The sequence below is a fragment of the Phoxinus phoxinus genome (genome assembly GCF_949152265.1).
Source record: "Phoxinus phoxinus genome assembly, chromosome: 8".
Classification (NCBI taxonomy): Eukaryota; Metazoa; Chordata; class Actinopteri; order Cypriniformes; family Leuciscidae; genus Phoxinus; species Phoxinus phoxinus.
This window is the reverse complement of record NC_136883.1, coordinates 31,742,465-31,759,890: the sequence shown is the minus strand read 5'-3', so window position 1 is coordinate 31,759,890 and position 17,426 is coordinate 31,742,465. Positions and strand designations below refer to the sequence as shown.

General features: G+C 37.5%; 1 protein-coding gene across 5 annotated transcripts in view; it reads right to left on the bottom strand.

Annotated features, from left to right (window-relative positions):
* ripor1 (RHO family interacting cell polarization regulator 1) overlaps positions 1 to 17,426 on the bottom strand; it is a 55,287-nt gene that overhangs the window by 11,390 nt on the left and 26,471 nt on the right. For 3 of the 5 annotated variants that reach the window (XM_079621422.1, XM_079621421.1, XM_079621420.1), the window contains exons 3-12: positions 12,607 to 12,759; positions 11,944 to 12,022; positions 11,802 to 11,825; positions 11,603 to 11,656; positions 8,971 to 9,120; positions 7,699 to 7,762; positions 7,495 to 7,538; positions 4,710 to 4,835; positions 3,755 to 3,903; positions 3,534 to 3,663 (exon numbers count right to left, since the gene is read on the bottom strand). In XM_079621422.1, the coding sequence (XP_079477548.1) occupies positions 3,534 to 3,663; positions 3,755 to 3,903; positions 4,710 to 4,835; positions 7,495 to 7,538; positions 7,699 to 7,762; positions 8,971 to 9,120; positions 11,603 to 11,656; positions 11,802 to 11,825; positions 11,944 to 12,022; positions 12,607 to 12,759 (973 nt within the window). Of the gene's footprint in view, positions 1 to 1,495; positions 1,640 to 3,533; positions 3,664 to 3,754; positions 3,904 to 4,709; positions 4,836 to 7,494; positions 7,539 to 7,698; positions 7,763 to 8,970; positions 9,121 to 11,602; positions 11,657 to 11,801; positions 11,826 to 11,943; positions 12,023 to 12,606; positions 12,760 to 17,426 lie in introns of all 5 variants that reach the window. The other 2 variants (XM_079621419.1, XM_079621418.1) reach the window with 1 other exon arrangement.

Below are 17,426 nucleotides of genomic sequence, written 5' to 3'. Positions count from 1 at the left end.
TTTTGAATAATCATGATGTTATACACGTTAGATAATTCTATGCAAATAAATTAGAAACAATGAATTATCTAAATGGTCAATATAGCAGTCTTTCAGTTAAAGGACACAAATGCCTTGATATGGCATGCACACTAACAAGTTAAACCTAAAAACAAATCTTTTAAGGACACAATTTGAGCAAAAATTTGAGCATTACTCGTTACTGCAAAATTTAAATATTTTGTTGACAGTTTTCTTTCTAGATTTCGGTCTTTCCTTATTTAAGTGTGTGACTATTGCCTATAGAAAATAGTCTAGGGGCGAAGATGTTGCAAAGATGACAACAGAGTGAACTGACTTGTCTTAAAGAGACTTTAAATGTAGTAAAATAGTACAAATATTAAATGAATAAAAAGCCCTGATGGAGTCATGTGAAAGTTAAGCTAAAATATCACATGACGACTGTGAGCAGACAGCAGGCTAGTTTGTGGAGGGAGATGACAATACAACAGAAAGATAGGAGTGTGTTCTTCGTGTATATTTGGACACGGAGGAGCTTCATTATAGTGGAGAGCAGACTGGCGTCAGGCCCAGTGCGCTAAAACACTCCCTGCTCCCTCTAATTAACTTCTGCTGTAGCCGCTCCCTGTCTCGCTGGGCTAATGTGACCACCCTTCAAAACAATAACAGCATCAATGAATGCATTATTGACAGCTCTAGATGCTACTATTGTCACTCACAGTCAGACAGACAAACGAATAACATGCACAAGGATCCTATTTGCTCTAATTAATTAAAGACAACTGACAGTAACTACAGTGGAAATCATCACTACAACAACTATAACTTCTTAGATAGATGGTAGATACTACTCATTACTAGAAGAACCATACAAACCTGTTTTAGTCACATCTAGGGATGTGCCCGAAGCCGAATACTGTGTTCGGAACGGAAATGACACATTCTACGAAGCCCCTAAAAGGGACATGGTGATGGGAAGAAATGAGATGGGAGGAAAAAATATATTTCAATGCTTATGCGTCCTCTCGCAAATATATATTTCGATATTTATGTTGTATATAATTTGTGGGGATCAGGGAGCCACTATCAAAGGGTATTTAAATCACTTTGAATGCGCTCGCTTTTTACTTTCGCTTTCCAATTCGCGATCACTTATACTCTGTGTATGGGGAAGAATGGTACCGACCCCACATTTTACAAGATAAGATATTTGTCAATGACACTCAGGATCTGTTGCGCACCAAATCCTCCGCCATCGTCATCAACCATCTCTCTCTTCACGTGATAAGTGAAATCTGAGGTAGTGTTATGTAAACGACTTCAGCAGCAAGCCTAACCATGTCCCTTTAGGGGCAACGTAGAATGCGCAATTCATTTTCCATGCCTTTCCGAATTCAGATTTGGGCTTCGGGCACATCCCTAGTCACACCTTTTTAGCTAACTACCGACTACTAACTATAGCTATACTACAGCTCTACAGACCGACCACACTTACATGGCTGGAAAGCAGAGCGGTTCCCAGGCGGACTGAGGTGACGTCGCTGCACGAGCAGCTCTGAGTCAGTTTCTCTGTCAGTGTGTCTCTGAACACATCCAGTAAGGACCAGCGCTGTTTGGATATCATGCTCCCTGGGGCAGTCTGCATGCAGTCAGCGGGAGAGCATGAGCATTTTTTGTGCAGGCTAAAGCTACATCACTTTTGGCCCAAGGTAATCTGACCCAGTAAACTATGAGTCTGGCCTAGCCAAACTTCTTCCATTTCATCTAACTCATCTGAGCTGAGCTGAAATGGAGACATTATGTTACTGTGACCTCGTGAGATCAAGATGCTTCTGAGAAATGACTACTATTAAGTCTATGTGGAGCCTTAATTTAAATCTTAAGAGGGTCTGGAGAACTGTGAGACCTCCATTAGGAAGGGTGAGAGAGAAGAATGGTATATCGACATTATGGTTGTATGCACTTAGAAGAAATGTTTTGTTTGAATCAAGTGAGATCAAATGAATCTCCCTGGAGTATATCAGAAGCAAAGTAGATATACAGAGCGGTCCAAACGTCTGAGGCCATATTGAAAATATTGGGTGCAAAATTACGAATAAACCTGGAGGATCAAATATAAATGGAAAATATTAGGAAAATGTCAATTAAAAACAGTACGATTTATAAGTCTTGCCTATTTGTGGCACTGCACTGATAATGTGATACCTTTGTTCAGACAATCAGATGTTCTTGGTTCTACTGCAGCACAAGATGCTCTGTGGATTATTCTCAGACCATGCAGGAGAACATCATCATCAGGTTTGACAAACAAAGTTCATAAAAATGGTAAAATTCTCTGTTTTTCAACTTTACTATTGTAAATGTATTATGTCTTGTATTGTAAATAATAAAATTAAATACAATTATTTTATAGATATATATTATTATAAAGGGTTCATGAACTGCATTTTTTTTATGTTTCCTGAGGTGGACTTATAATTTTAAGTATGATTTTTACATCAAACATTGTCAAAATGTTGAAATAAAAGGCCATTTCTAGCCCTCTGATTTGAACAACCTGTTGAAAGGGGCGTGTAAATGTAAATGCCCACTGCTATGATTGGCTAACATATTTGCATATGAATTAAGTATTACATGTGGAACTCTCAAGAAAACTTTTACTACATTTTTTTACCATTAGGCCTACAGCTTTCGAAATTAACTAATCATGAAAAGTTTGAATTATAGCATTAGCCGCTGAGCGCATGAATGCAGTGATCTCGTCATTGCAACTAGATTTCTGCACTCTCACAAATGCTTTCATCAAAACTAACTAATGCAAACAGGAGTTTTGGCAAAAGTCACTGATAAACTTGTGCTGTGTGACTGACAGCTCCAGTGATTATAAGATTATAGGGATCTTTAATCGCTTTCTGTATATAATCACATTTTAAATAACAGAATGTTTTATGCTACTAAGAGAAATGTGAAGTTGACCGTTTAGTCACTGGCTTGATTTACTGACACATAAACAGCAATAAACGATTTTGGGACAATAAAGAACGTCTGACTGTACATGAATCAGAAATCACTGGTCATATATTATGGATTAGAATTAACACGGTTACTTACATGTTGTGGCATTACTGTTGCGTCCGTATCTTACAGTTAAAGTCTGTTTGCAAAGGCAGTGCTGCAAATGTGACTGATTTACCAAAGAATCCACAGTGAAGTGTACCAAACAAACAAATAATGCTCTACTGAGATATTCACAAAATAAATAACCACTTTCCTAGCATTGGGATCCTTTGGAAGGTAATGTTATTTTTAGCTTAGTGATCCTGTATCTCTCTTCCTGTATCTTTGATTTCTCAGTTCATGACTCCTTTAAATTATATAATTCATAATAAAATGTACCATTGTAGATTCAGGTTGTTTGTTAAAAAAAAAAGTTTTTACAAAAAGTTATTTTAATGTAGGTTTCTGACATTTGGAGCCTCATTGTGTATAATCAAGGGACAATGTAATAGAATTGGACAAATGGACAGACTCACATAGAAGGCCTGCTCTCGTAGAGAGGGTGTGTCTGGAGGACTCTGGTTGTAGGTAGAAAAGCGTTTGTTGACAGTAGGAGCCTTGTTCACGGTGCTAGCTGAGGACGACTGGTCATCTTTGTCGAAAGGACTACAGAAGAAATGGAGAATATTTCATGACAACGGAATTTAAACTAGAATTAGTTGTCTCATTGATCGATTCAAGCTGAAGCTGTACTTACTTCCAGGTGACCTCAAGACTGAGTTTGATGGTGCCCAAGTCATTGATATCCACAGCTACTGTTTGGGGCAGGGCAGCAAACAGGTCCTTCGTTTCACATGAGACACTTCCCACCACCACATGATTGGCCAGACTCTTCAGCTCTGTCACCTTTACATTCATACAAGATGTTTATTTAGGAGGAAATTTCATAATCAGTTTTAATGACCAGTGCAATATAATAAACGTTTTAGACTGTTGTTATTTTTCAACAAGACAATGCACCTGCCCAAATTGCAAAGTTTGGATCCAGATTTGAACCCTATAGGGAATATTTGGTCTCACATTAAACTCAAACTAACTGGGAGAAATTTTGCAACTACTCGACTGTTTGAAGCTATTAGCACTGAGTGGAATAACACTGACTCTTCTTGCTTTATCTACAGTATTTGTGCAATTTTTACTAAATTCCTGACCAGTGATTTGTGATAAAAAAAAGGTTTAGACCATTAAAAGACCACTAAAGCTTTTTAGCTTGGCCCATTTTTGTAAAAAATAAAAATAAAAAATAAAAAAATCCCACGAGTGTACATTTTATATCAGCTGCATTCTCTTCATTCTTCCCCTGGAGCCTCTCCGTTTTAATATCGTTGTCTTCTGTAAACTTCCTCTAACTCTATCCCGTGCAGTCTTCCTCTCTCTATCCCCCCGCCTCTATCTATCCCGAAGTAATGTTCCCCTCCCCTCACATGCAGTTATGTGTCTTGGAACCATTGGGAGAGAAAAACAAGTCAAAGTCCAGCTGCTGTGCTGTTATGTGCATTAATGTCTCACAGATTGATGTGACAGTGGTGCACATGTGAATGTGACAGGAAGGAGAGACAGAGATTGATAGTATGTGTGAGAAAATAGAGGGAGGGAGAAAAAGCTGACAATATATGAGTGAATGTAACTTTATATTCATATAAAAAAAATACCTTTATAGACAAAAACTCTGTGATGAGGGGGAGGAAGACCATGTCCTCACTGTCCCACACTTGCTTGCCATTGATTTCAATCCGACCCCGCAGCTTCCACCGCTGGCGACCGTACTTCATAAAGATCTGTGGAGGTTTTTAAACAATCAAACTATTAAAATAATTTCTTAATCTGTATGTTACTGTTGTTACATTGTAAGCAATTTGTAATGTAAACAAGACAAAAGCTGATTAAGAAATTAATCAGTCACAGCTTCCACCGCTGGCAACTGTATTTTATAAAGAACTGTGAAGGAATTTGAGTGACACCAATCAGTCTAACAATCAATTAACAAACTAATATTACAATTATTTCTTAATATAATAATAATAATAATATTTTTTATTATTATTATATTGTAACTTAACAAAAAAACGTATAAATACATTATTTTAATAATAACTGTATTATGTATATCCTGTTTTAAAGATTTTTACTGGATTATTATGTATATTTGTTATATTTTATTTTATTCTCTATATGTTTATAAATAACGTTTATAAAAATACATTATATACACTATTCCAGATTGCAAGATTGCATTTCATAAAATAAAGCTTAAATTAACATTTTCTATCCCATTGGAAAATGCGTTTTTGTATTATATTAAGAAAACCTTCAAACTTCAAACTTTTAAATAACTTTAAACAGATTATTTATTCGTCCACGTGGAGAGGAGGAGGAAAATCTTAAGTAAAGCAATGAACAGAGAAAGAATAACAGATGGGCTGAGTAAAAAAACAAGTCTCTACCACCCACTCTTTCATCCATTTCTAGATCTTCGAGTCAATTTCTTGTCCTTTTTCACACCACCTCCCTTCCTGTCACATCTCTGAGGGCTCTTGCTGAGCAAACTGTGCTGACTCACTGCATTGATTGGCTTGTCAGTCACTCTGAAGCTCTTGCATGTTAAACAGGTGGAGGTGGAGCAGACACATTAACATTCGTCCTTCTTTAATTATCCTCCGCCTCCCCAAATCTGTTCTTCACTGCACAGAGCAGATGCCGAGATCGGTCTCTGTCTGCCTCTCTTGTAAGCAGTCATTTAGCAGACGCTTTCATCCAAAGCTTGCTTAAGGGCACAATGGTAGTTATAGCTCATTGATTGCCTAGTGCAGTGTTCAGACCAGCCAGATCTTCAATCACTACTATCTGTCATATCTGCCACTGACAAAAGCACAAAGCAGATCACTGATGACATCAAGGCAGCTTTATGAGGACATGATGAATGTAAAGATAGAGGAAAGTCAACAATCGGGTGTACTTAAGTAATGTGACTTTAAAGGGTAAGGTGGGACTTTATTTGACCCAACAGAAACTGAATGAATCAGGAAAAGTGGGAATTCGAGAACTGAATGCAAGTTTGCAGTTAATTGTGGAGCAGATTAACATTTTGACCCAGGTATCAGGACATATTTTTCAGAGCTTCTACCTACTGCGAACCAAGATGACAATGCATCTCAATGTATCTCTCAATGATTTTTTTAATGCAATCTTTATTACATTAACTGGCCTTTTAAGGCGAGACACGGCAGGCAAAAACATTGTTTGTTTTTTTCACTGGTCAATTTTGAGATTTTGGCCTATTTGTCTTCAATAACATGTCTTCTTTCAGACTTGTGGTGGAAAAAAAAGTCCAAAATACACATTTAGGTCTTTATTTTACTACACTTTGTCTATTTGCATCTGTAGATTCAACAAAAGTTGGCGTTCTAAATCAACGCGCTGCTCCGCGATCTCCGTGTTCTTCCTTTAATCTCACACACCGCTGAAAAGCTCTCTCTCTTCTGTACAATGCTGTCGGATCCAAATATGGTAATTTCCTTTTTATCAGCAACCAGTCGTGAAAGTACATTGGGCATTTAACTCTAAAAGCGAAATCTCATTGGCTGATGTCAATTTCTGACAACGTGATTCGTTCAGATGCATCACGTGACGTGCTCTGACATTTAGATGTGTGTTTTTGACTGTTTTTCTGGCCATAAATGCTGTTTATAAGTATTGATGTGATTTAGGTGGTTTGTATTGTTGTTGCTAATGATTTGATGAGATATTGTGTCTGTAAATAGTTGTTTCCACTTAAAAAGTATGGATTTTTCATTACAAATCTTTAAATGCCTTTTTCTCAAAATGAGTTTTTTTTCATTCTCCAGTATAAACATCTCAGCCTATGTAGCACCTATGTACACCAAACTTTCCAGTTATACAGTTAGACGTATTCTGAAGATATGTTCAGAGGGATTTGTTAATAAATCATTCCTGGCCTGATTTATGTGACATTTTAATTAAAAAAAATATGGCGAAAATCGATTTTTTTAAGGCTATGGACAGTATATTTTGATTTCCTAGGTAATGAAAGCATATATCCTGAAATCCCTCTGAACATCTTTTTTCATCTTGTGAAAAAAGAATTTTGCACCTGGCTTTATCATATGTTCAGATCTATCTACCGAAAATATATGCAAAATTGCGCATTTTTAATGAGATAATGCCTAATTTATTTGCATAATTAAACATACAAATTTCAAAAACTTGTAATACATTTTTTTATGAACTTGTGTAAGTAATCAACTGAGGAAGTTTCATGGTGATATCTATTATTAAAAAAATGTACCCTATTCACCTGTAGTGTCTCGCCTTAATAAAATAATACTATGTGAAAACTGTCATGTGCACTGATGAATTGTGACACAATAAGATTTCGTGCTGACTATAAATCAAAGAGAAGGTAAATTATCAGCTCACCTCATACTGATCTCCAGCACAAAGTCGAGCAAAACCCGCCAAGCCTGAAACAAAGGCACACGTTGTTATTTAAATACAGCACACTGTTGGAATAGAAATTAAATCAGATGTGAGATATGAGTTATATGGTTATAACTGTGGAAAACTACAAATAAAAATCACTCTGGAGTTCACTATTACCCTGGTATACAGAGACTGTCTTACCCTTCATTTTAACATGGAATTCCCCCAGCTGGTTCTCCAGCTCACTCTCTAGCATGCACATATTCTGTAGGGACAGAGACAGTGGGTAATTACACAGAGGGAAATAGACGAAGATGGCAGGAATAAGGGAAATAAACATGCAATTTTTAGAAACAATAATGTGGCACACTACAGTTTGAAGCGTTTATTGTGTAATAATGCCAACTGTTTTATTTAATATAAAAAAATATAAAAAATAGTAGACAGCATACAGTATATACTGTCCAGTATTTAGTAAGTAGTAATAGCCAGAGAGATAGGGAGGAGAATAACAGGGAATACTTTTCCTACAGTTGAACGCTTGTCTTGTAGCAACCATTAGGGTAATGAAAAGCACTTGACTGGGAAAGGCTGTCCACTCTTAATCAGATTGCCTCCCTGCATTATTTCCATGAGCATTTCGAATGAGTCTAGTTCTGCCCTGTAACCATCTATCTGGATGCAAAAAACCTGTGGCTTAAGCCATAATCAGAGTGTAAGTCTCAACTTCCCGACAATGTTATAAAACTAATCCCATTTTTCAGGGTCACACTTTTACCAGAACCCATACATTACGACATTATTTCCATATTAATCTCTTGATGTTTATCTTATCACTGTAAATAAATCAGTTTATTGCTTAACCGCAACTCGAGTCTCTCACACCTCACAGTGAATTAAAGTTCTTAAGTGGATTCAGTTTGATAACAGTAAATTAAAATGAATTTTTGAATGACTTTTCAGTGTGAAATCAGTTTATCAGTTAACTAAAGTGGATTTTAAATCTGAATTGGTAACTAACACTGAAGTAAATTCCTTTTTTTGACATGTGAGGGCCAGGTATCTTAACCCATACTCAGAATTTGTCCCCTGCATTTAAGTTAGTGCACACACATTAGGAGTAGTGAGTGGTGAAGACACACTGCAAACCATGACACACAGCAGCCATTATGCTGTGTCATTTGCCTATGTCATTTCCTGTCGGACTCGCTAACCATTAGCCCACGACTCCTCCCAGTTCTGATGTGAATTCAGTTAGATAATGCTTAAACTAAAGTGAATTCAGCTGTAAAGTGGATTAAGTTCACTAAGACCAAGCTGAAGTGAATTTCAGTTCCAAAGTGGACTCAGTTCACAAACACTAAGCTAAAATAAATTTCAGTTAAAAGTGGATTCTGTTCACTAACAATGACAGAGGGTCCATAATTCCTCTTCGTCTTCCTCCCATACTCTCATCTACCCACACACTCTTACCTCTGTGTATTCTTTAAAGCTCTTGTTAGCTTCAGACAGACTCTCTCTGGCCTCCCTGCTGCCTGGAGAGGCAGTGTAAGCCTTCACCATCTTATCGGCTCCGTCTCTCAGTCTGCGCTGCATGCAGTAGGCCTCATAGAGCTCGTCAATCTGCACGCACACACACACACAGTCTTTATTATAATCAATCAATGAAATACATTATGTGCAATATTGATGTGGGTGTGAAATGTCTTCAATAGCATTTCCTGCTGAAAAATTCCTCTTGAGCTGTGTATTGAAACATGGTAGCTGGTTTCCAGCTGGTCATTAGCTAGAAATCAATTCTTATCTTATACATTTTTGCTTATCACAATGTATAGACAATTAAATATTTGGAAAAAATACAGAGTAAGAATTGTTTGCCTCTTCTACCAGCAACCAACTAGCATTTCATATTAGTTTAAAATGGTCAGGCTAAATTTTGGAACATGGTGACTGGTCAACCAAATAATGACCAGCAAGAAACTAACTACCCTATTCGAGCAGGATTTTTCAATAAAGCTTAGTATTTGTATGACTTAATGAGGTAGCCACAGTTTAGTCTACATCCAGATGGTGACATTGACTCGATTTAACTGCATATGCACACATGCACAAGCCACAACATCTTCTTGTTAAATCTTTTCATGCCCAAGTACTTCCTGTTGGGCCTCATTGTCTCTAATATAAGTAATTTAGATTTTATTGATCTATCCGCAACACCTTGAGCAGGTCTGCAAATGTGGAAGCCAGTAATGGAGACAGGAAACTGTTAACTCTCCTTATTATGCCAACTAAAATGTAGGCAGATGTTCAGAGTAAGAGACACTATCATTACAAACAGTAATTTGGTAATTATTCACAGCACAAGTGTCTGTAATTCAGAGATTAGAAAAAGAATGAGCTGTCTGTTGTAAACCAGTATGAATGAATGAGAAACATGCAAACAGTAAGAAAGCTCCATTGACTGAAAGAATGTTTAGCAGGAGAGACGTACAGGAGGATCATGACATTAAAACATTAAAAAAAAACAATACCCAACTGAGGACAATCACAGAAACAGTTTAACCAGTGCCATGAAAGGCAGTCCAAAATTACTAATCGGCTATAAACTCTAAGATTTGTTATGTACATTTGGGTGTTGGCATGCTTTATAGCTTGAGTAAAGGAATGTCCTCAAAAGAAAAAAAGTTCATAAAGTAAATAATGATTTTTTTTCTTTCTTGTAGGTATAGGAATTGGGTTATGAATTAAGAGTTAGGCTGCAGTAATGCTCAACTTTTGAATGGTAGTGTGTTGCCCTTCAAATTGCTAGGCAAATGTGTGTATGTGGCAAGGCCAAGGTAATGAACCAAATCGCCTGAATTGCATAAGTAGCCGTATCCAGCAGAATTACCCAACACAGTGAGGAAGCCTCATACTGGTGGAGTACACACATATACACACACAATGGGATAAAAGCACAAGTCAAGATACACAAACACACACTCCCAAGACTGAAGGCGAGAATGAGGGCGAAACAGTCTGCGGCCCTTAAAAGGTTCCCTGCAATAACAGAAAGAAGGACGAAGGAAAGACATAAAGTGGGAGAAGGAAAATTTCCTCTCAGTTTGTCCATCTGGAGGTGGTTAGGAGCCGTCCAGTGAGCGTGTTCCAGCGTACTGGCAGGGAGTCAGTGGGACAGTCGTAAGTTTCACAGAGTTATGACAGTGCTTCTCTCGCTAATACACACTGATATACAAAACTGATAACAACACGCCTCTTTATTCACATCACAGACCATAGCCTATACACGAATACCACCATCCCAACAAAGCAAGCTTTTGAAAGTTTGTTGGGACTGTCGTTAGCAAAGCCACTTAATATTACGATTTTTGGGCATTTTCTAACTTCAACCCCTCTCCACTAAAATAGAGGCCCACCATATCAGACCGAGCCAAAGCATGGAGACTCCCTACAGCGCCCTCTGCTCATAAAACACACACTAATCACACATGAATTGGGGCAGGGGAGGAAGAGGACGATAGAGGAAGGGCTCTTCCTGTAGTGCAGCTGGCTTGGGTTAGTTTAGGCTGTTAGTTCAGACTCCAACAGGTCCAGTGGAGGGTTTAACCGCTCCCCAAACAAGCCAAGAATGCAAGCAGTCCCTGAAGCTGTCCTCTGCCTGTGACCCGTGTCCCCTGTGTGTGAGTATCCATGGAAAAGGGAAATCCATGGTAGAGGGGGAAAAAAATTGTCTAAGAATGTGTCCTCAGTGAGGGGGAGGATTAGGCTTTACTATATATCCTGTAGGTGACCATCTATCAGTAAAAAACAGCATTGTTTAGACACAGATGTACGTGCATGAATGCATGTGTGCAGCCATACAGAGGCTGTTATCAGGGCCACTGGGCCATGCAAGAGCAGTCACTAACACGGAGACGTTTGAACAAGAACAGACCTGCTGAGATACAACAAACACGCAACTCTGTTTGACAAGAGTGCCACATCTGGCCTGCTTTCAACTATTTCAAGAATATTACAATTTTTGTTTATACAACTTGAATATTCAAAATATTTGCATAGTTCCTCTTCACAAATGATTTGCATTTCAGTTAAACGGCAGGCTTACCTTACTGAGATGAAACTCCAGTCGCCTCATAAACCTCTCGATCACTTTCACTTGCTGAGAGAACAGAGAATAACATTTATGATGTTCATTATGATGAATATTATTAACAGGCATCAGCAATTCAATAAAATGAAATGCTACTTTGGTTGCAGTCTCTATCCCCAAACTAAAGTCAAATGAAAATGAAGCGTCCACTCACCTTGTCAAGTTCATACAAAAACCCCTACAACAGTGGAACAGAGATTACAAATCAGACATAATAAAATAAAAAAGACAATTTGCTCACAATTTGATGGCTTCAGATATAAAATAATGGGTAAATTAAAATAAAATCGACTTACCAAGCGAGAGTTCCTCTTAGACTCCTTCATTTGTCTGTTCAGACTGTCAAGCTCCATCTGATGAACCTGCAGGTAGGATCTGTAAAAGTATGGGGCAATATCTAAGTCACTATCAGTGCTTCATGTATTGTGCAAGCAGCATCATGGTTTATTTAACACACGTTAATATTAGAAAAGATTTTCTGAGCAGGAGAGATCTAAACTGAAAATGGACACAGAGTTGTTTCTGCTCCATACATGAGTAACATTGGTTTTGCAATGTTTCACAGAACCAAGATATGCTGTTGCTGTAATGTTCTCTATAGTAAAGGACAGTTGTGAGTGTAATTGTTTGTCTGGAGCTGGTGTGTTGCTTGTGACTAACAACTAACTCTTGCTTGTATATACTCTTGTGTACTGTATGTTCATTTAGTTCTTTCTTGTCGTTCGTCATCTACGCTTTATTTTTGTGAAGAATTATTTTGCTTCGCTTCAGCTATGATAAAGAGATATGAAGCAATGAAGGGAGGGGTGTGTTTGTTTGGGTTTATTTGGGTTATTAACAGCGTTTCTCAGAAGCATACTGTATACGTGTGCGTGTGTGTGTGTGTGTGTGTGTGTGTGTGTGTGTGTGTGTGTGTGTGTGTGTGTGTGTGTGTGTGTGTGTGTGTGTGCTGTACATACTGCAGTCCTCTCTTTAGGGCCTCGTACACCTCGTCCAGCCTCTCAGGCTGGGGCACCTTTGGGGGAGGTGATTTAGTAGAGAGTGTGAACATCCTGCTTGCTCTGGAGGGAGTCTTCCTCACACACGCGGGGGTGCTGAACACAGAAAGGTTCCTAGGAAACATATGAGGTACATAAAGCTTTAGTATACATTCATAATTTTTTTAAGGTAATTTTTTGATGGTTAAACACTTTCTCTAATGTGCAGAGTCAAATAAAGTTACGTTTTTTTCCCCCTTGAAAACCTGGTTGGGCCATTTAGCTTTTTTAGCTCCCCTAATTATATATATTTATTTTTGGAATTTTTAAAATCTAAAATAATATATTAAAATATATTAATATATATATAAAAAATAATTTATTAATAATAGCTGGAATTTATACAGTTTAATTTAACTCCATAAAAGCTATTCTTATTTAATCTCATTTTATCATTTAGAATTTGCAACTACAATGTTAAAAACAACACAGGACATCAAACATTTGAGTCTGAATGACAAATACATACATGATAAATACATGTAAGAAAACACAGAAAAAGGTCCATCAACCAGCCCATAATTATTGAGCATTAGGGCCTTCTGTTTGTCCGACCAATGGCAGAGATGTTTGAATGCAGAAAAGTATTATGGTCAACCAGGGAAACAAACAATCTCTTATCTAAATCAATAGTGCTTTAGACCAACACTCGTGCTGATCGATTCAAGCTGCAATTGCTCTTCCAAGATGACAGACAGCTCAATAAAATGGAGAGAAAGACTGATGTGTCTTGATACAATTTGCTCCAGTAAAGCTGTATGAGGATACAGTCAGCAACAGTAGTCACACTTATAGAATTCAAAGTAACATAAAGAGTGAATGATGGGGAAATCTGATTTCTCATTTGATCATAGTAAAGCTTTATTTATTACAATATCATTTAACTCATATTCATTGTTTGAGGTTCTATCTTTTATCCTTCTGTTCATTCTGTCTTGATCTCTTGTTTGGTGTTCCTCCATGTTGTCCTGATAGTGGTCTTCTTTAATGTTTCATGCGTTCTCTGTATCTGCTCTATTTCAACAGCAGGGGTTTGAAGAGTGCTGTACATGCTTTTGAATCAAACAACATCAACCAGAAGAGTCAACGCTCAAGAGCCACTCTGCTCCTCTGAAAAATTAACATGTTGCCACTCTACAACATGGCACACATATACACTTGATCAAAAACGATGCTTACCGGTATTTATTAAATAGATAAAGAAATTAAAAAAATATTCAACCACAGATAAAGTGTGAAGTGTATCAAATTAAAATGGCTACAAGATTGACACATATTTCTCACAAAAAACATTCCACTGTTTTGTTGGAGTGTCTCTTTTAAGCCAATAACAAATGTCCATGCTTTCCTGCTGCCTGCAGCCATTAGGAAACGTATGCTGGTTCCACAGGACGTCCTGTCAGCTGTGACTTCCCTTTAAAGAAATTGAATACCTTTGGTCATAACTGAAAGGGCTAATGCTACACATAAGGGTGACATAAGAAAATTAGAATAATATTTTGAACATTTATACATTTAATATTTTTATCTAAAAATGAAAATACAAAAATAAATGTATACTAGTATAAATAATAATAATTAGACTTGACATATCTCGGTATAAATGTGTTTGCTTCAAAAATAATTGTTTAATGTATGAACTAAATAGTAGTTTAAATCTAACTTTACAAATAATGAATATATTAATAGTAACCATGGATATTCAATAACTTTTTATATTTTTATTTAAATTAAATAATTTTTGATTATATTATAGTATCATTTTTATTTATATGAAAGCATGGACATTTGTTATATAACAAAAACAAAGGTTTACCAGCAACATTTTTTATATATTTATAAATGTATAAAACAGCAACGCTTACCTACATTTATTTAACTAAAACATTTTAATAAATGAAAATTGTCACAGATTGACTTCAATGAAAATATTTAAGTGATATAGCAAACAAATCGCTGAATCTTCATCAAACTTACTAACCCTAATGCTATTTTTCCTATTGAAGTATAAATCATAGACACTACTAAACATATCATCATAATGCTCTCATACTCACAAGTCACAAGACAAGAATGGACCGTAAAAAATAGTCGACTGATGGTCTTTAGCAGGGGCGTTGCTAGGGTCTTGATACATTGGGGGCTTAGCCCAGTCCCCACCACCCACCCCCCCCCGCTTTTGGTAACTCTTCTACTCATAGCATAGGCACATAATAATAAGCAATAATGATAAATGGGGGGTCTGGGGGACCTCCCCCAGGAAACATTGGGCATTCAACACTTCATTTCCTGCATTCAGGTGCATTTTTTGTAGCATTTTAAATGATAGGTAAAAATATAGAATGCTTTATTTGTAGAACTGTAACAGCTATTCACAGAAACACAAATAAATAATACATGAATATTAAATAATATTTTAAAAAATGAATATAAAACTATTCAAATAATAATATTTCATATAATCTAGAATAGGCTATATATGGAATAAATAGCATTCAATACAAAATGAGTAGCCTATCTCTCATATATTAAAATCGAGTTTTTATGTGAAATATTTGCTTTGTTGTGCATAGAACCACACCAGGCATTTTAGTCATATTACAAAATAATTTATTGAGGCCAAACATAATAAAACATTATAAACTGTGTCACTTCACCACATGACAGCAGCAAGCAGGCTCCTGATTGGTTAACGCGGCGCGAATTGACGCAGAAGTTCAGATTTCTCAACTCGAGCGGCAGACGCGAATTTGCGTCAAACGGCACGCATGAATGCACAAATAGCACTAACTAAATCATTCGCGCTTAACGAGCCAGACGCTCAATTCGCGCCATTCGCGCGAACTTGACGCGCATGAGGCGTATTCGCGTCTGCCGCGCTCTACGCCTCAAGCCCCGTTCACACCGCCAGCGATTTTGTCGCTGTGTGTCGCTAGTCTCTGTACTGTGAAGTCGCTTGTGGGCGTTGGTAGTGCTGTCGCTCTAATGTTATTGGTTGACTGGACGTCTGGCCATATCTATACTAAAAACCATCACAAGTGATAACTAACTTTATATTATTTTAATTTGACTAGAAATTATAGGCTCAAAAGAAACGGTATGCTGTTGGGAGAGTGTTTTTATATTCCCATAGCAGTATTCAGTGGATTAAATCATTTACTAGATTAACGATCGATCAAGCAACAAATTAAACTCACTCATACGGTCATTAATGACTAAAACGTCATTCGTATTTGACAAATAATACAGTTTCTTGTCTCTAGTCAACACAATGCAGGGGAAACTGTAAAGTGAACTGCAGCAGTGCTAAACTTGCATCAAAAACTTACAACACTCGAACTATAAATGAATTAAACTCACTGAGACTGTCGACAGTTTCTTTTCCATGCATCATTTTATTATATCCATGAATGTGGTTAGTCAAATCATATAAAACAGTGAAATCGCCCTCGAACTCTGTCTTGCCTGCACTCCGAGACGGTGACGTAACGTGAGCTCCACTGAAAGTCTTCTTTCCTATTGGTTGTCGCTCGCGAAAATCGCTTCTCATTTGCATAAAGTTGAAATTTCTGAACTTTTGTCGCTTGTCTCCTGTCGCTTGACACGCCCACATTCTGTCGCCAACGGTCACTGTCGCTCGTGTCGCCGGAAGTCGCCAGCGCTCCATTGAAATGAATGGGATCTTGTCGCTTTGTCGCTGCGTGTCGCTGGCGGTGTGAACGGGGCTTCATTCGCGCCGCAGGATTTTTTTACGCGCGTACGCGTCTTTGCATTGACTTAACATAGAAATCACTCGCGCCTGACGCGCTATTCGCGTCCGGTGTGAATGCACCATAGTCATCTGACTTGAAATTGAATGAAGCAATGAATGAGTTGTTGTTAATTCTCCATTTTCAGTGTATGTTTCATAAAAAAAAAACGGAGGCAAAACAGCGATTAAAAGCCGTTTAGCTCGCGAGATGAGAAAAATGACATCGGTTCCAGACAGAAAAGTTGATGCTATAGCGATGTTAGGATTTAACCTGAAATAAGATAGGATGAAGCAAGATAGGATTCCTAAAGTTATTTAGTATTTGCTTCGGCAATACCAATTGGGGAAAATCCTATCTTAGACTCTTCCTTCCTGCAATACAGCCCCTGATATCTAAGTTAGCTAGCTATCCATCTGAGGGGAATAACGTTAATTTACACATCGTGTTTTAATCGCCAAATCAGTTGTATAGGCTACTTCATCTACATTTTTCACGAGAAACGGATTATGGCTCACAAAATGGATTAGCTATAGGCGAAATAGTAAGGTCCCACGTACTTTATACATGTTCTGCATTAATACCACAATGAGTACAGGGCTAGGTAAGTTAGCCCAGGGTTTGCTAAAGAGCCTTCACCGACCTGAGCTTAATGATGAGGGAATGGCGCCAGTATAACTCTTGCCTCTCATCCGCCTTGTATCGTTCATCATGACTCCTTATTTTACTTTTTTTAAAGTGTCTAATGTCCATAGCTACCACCAGAAGCCACAAACAACAATGACAGTCAAGCACTAAAGATGTAAGTTAACCGATGGCTCTTTCAGGCTCTCTCTGTGCGCACTCTAACGTTAAATACAAGCATGCTGTAACCATAGTAGCCTAACTTTGATCTGCTTGAACACATTTTAATCGTCTTTAATACATGATTGATTCCGAAGGATAGATTAAAAGACCCGTTCATTTTTTTTAAATAGGCATAAATACAAAATT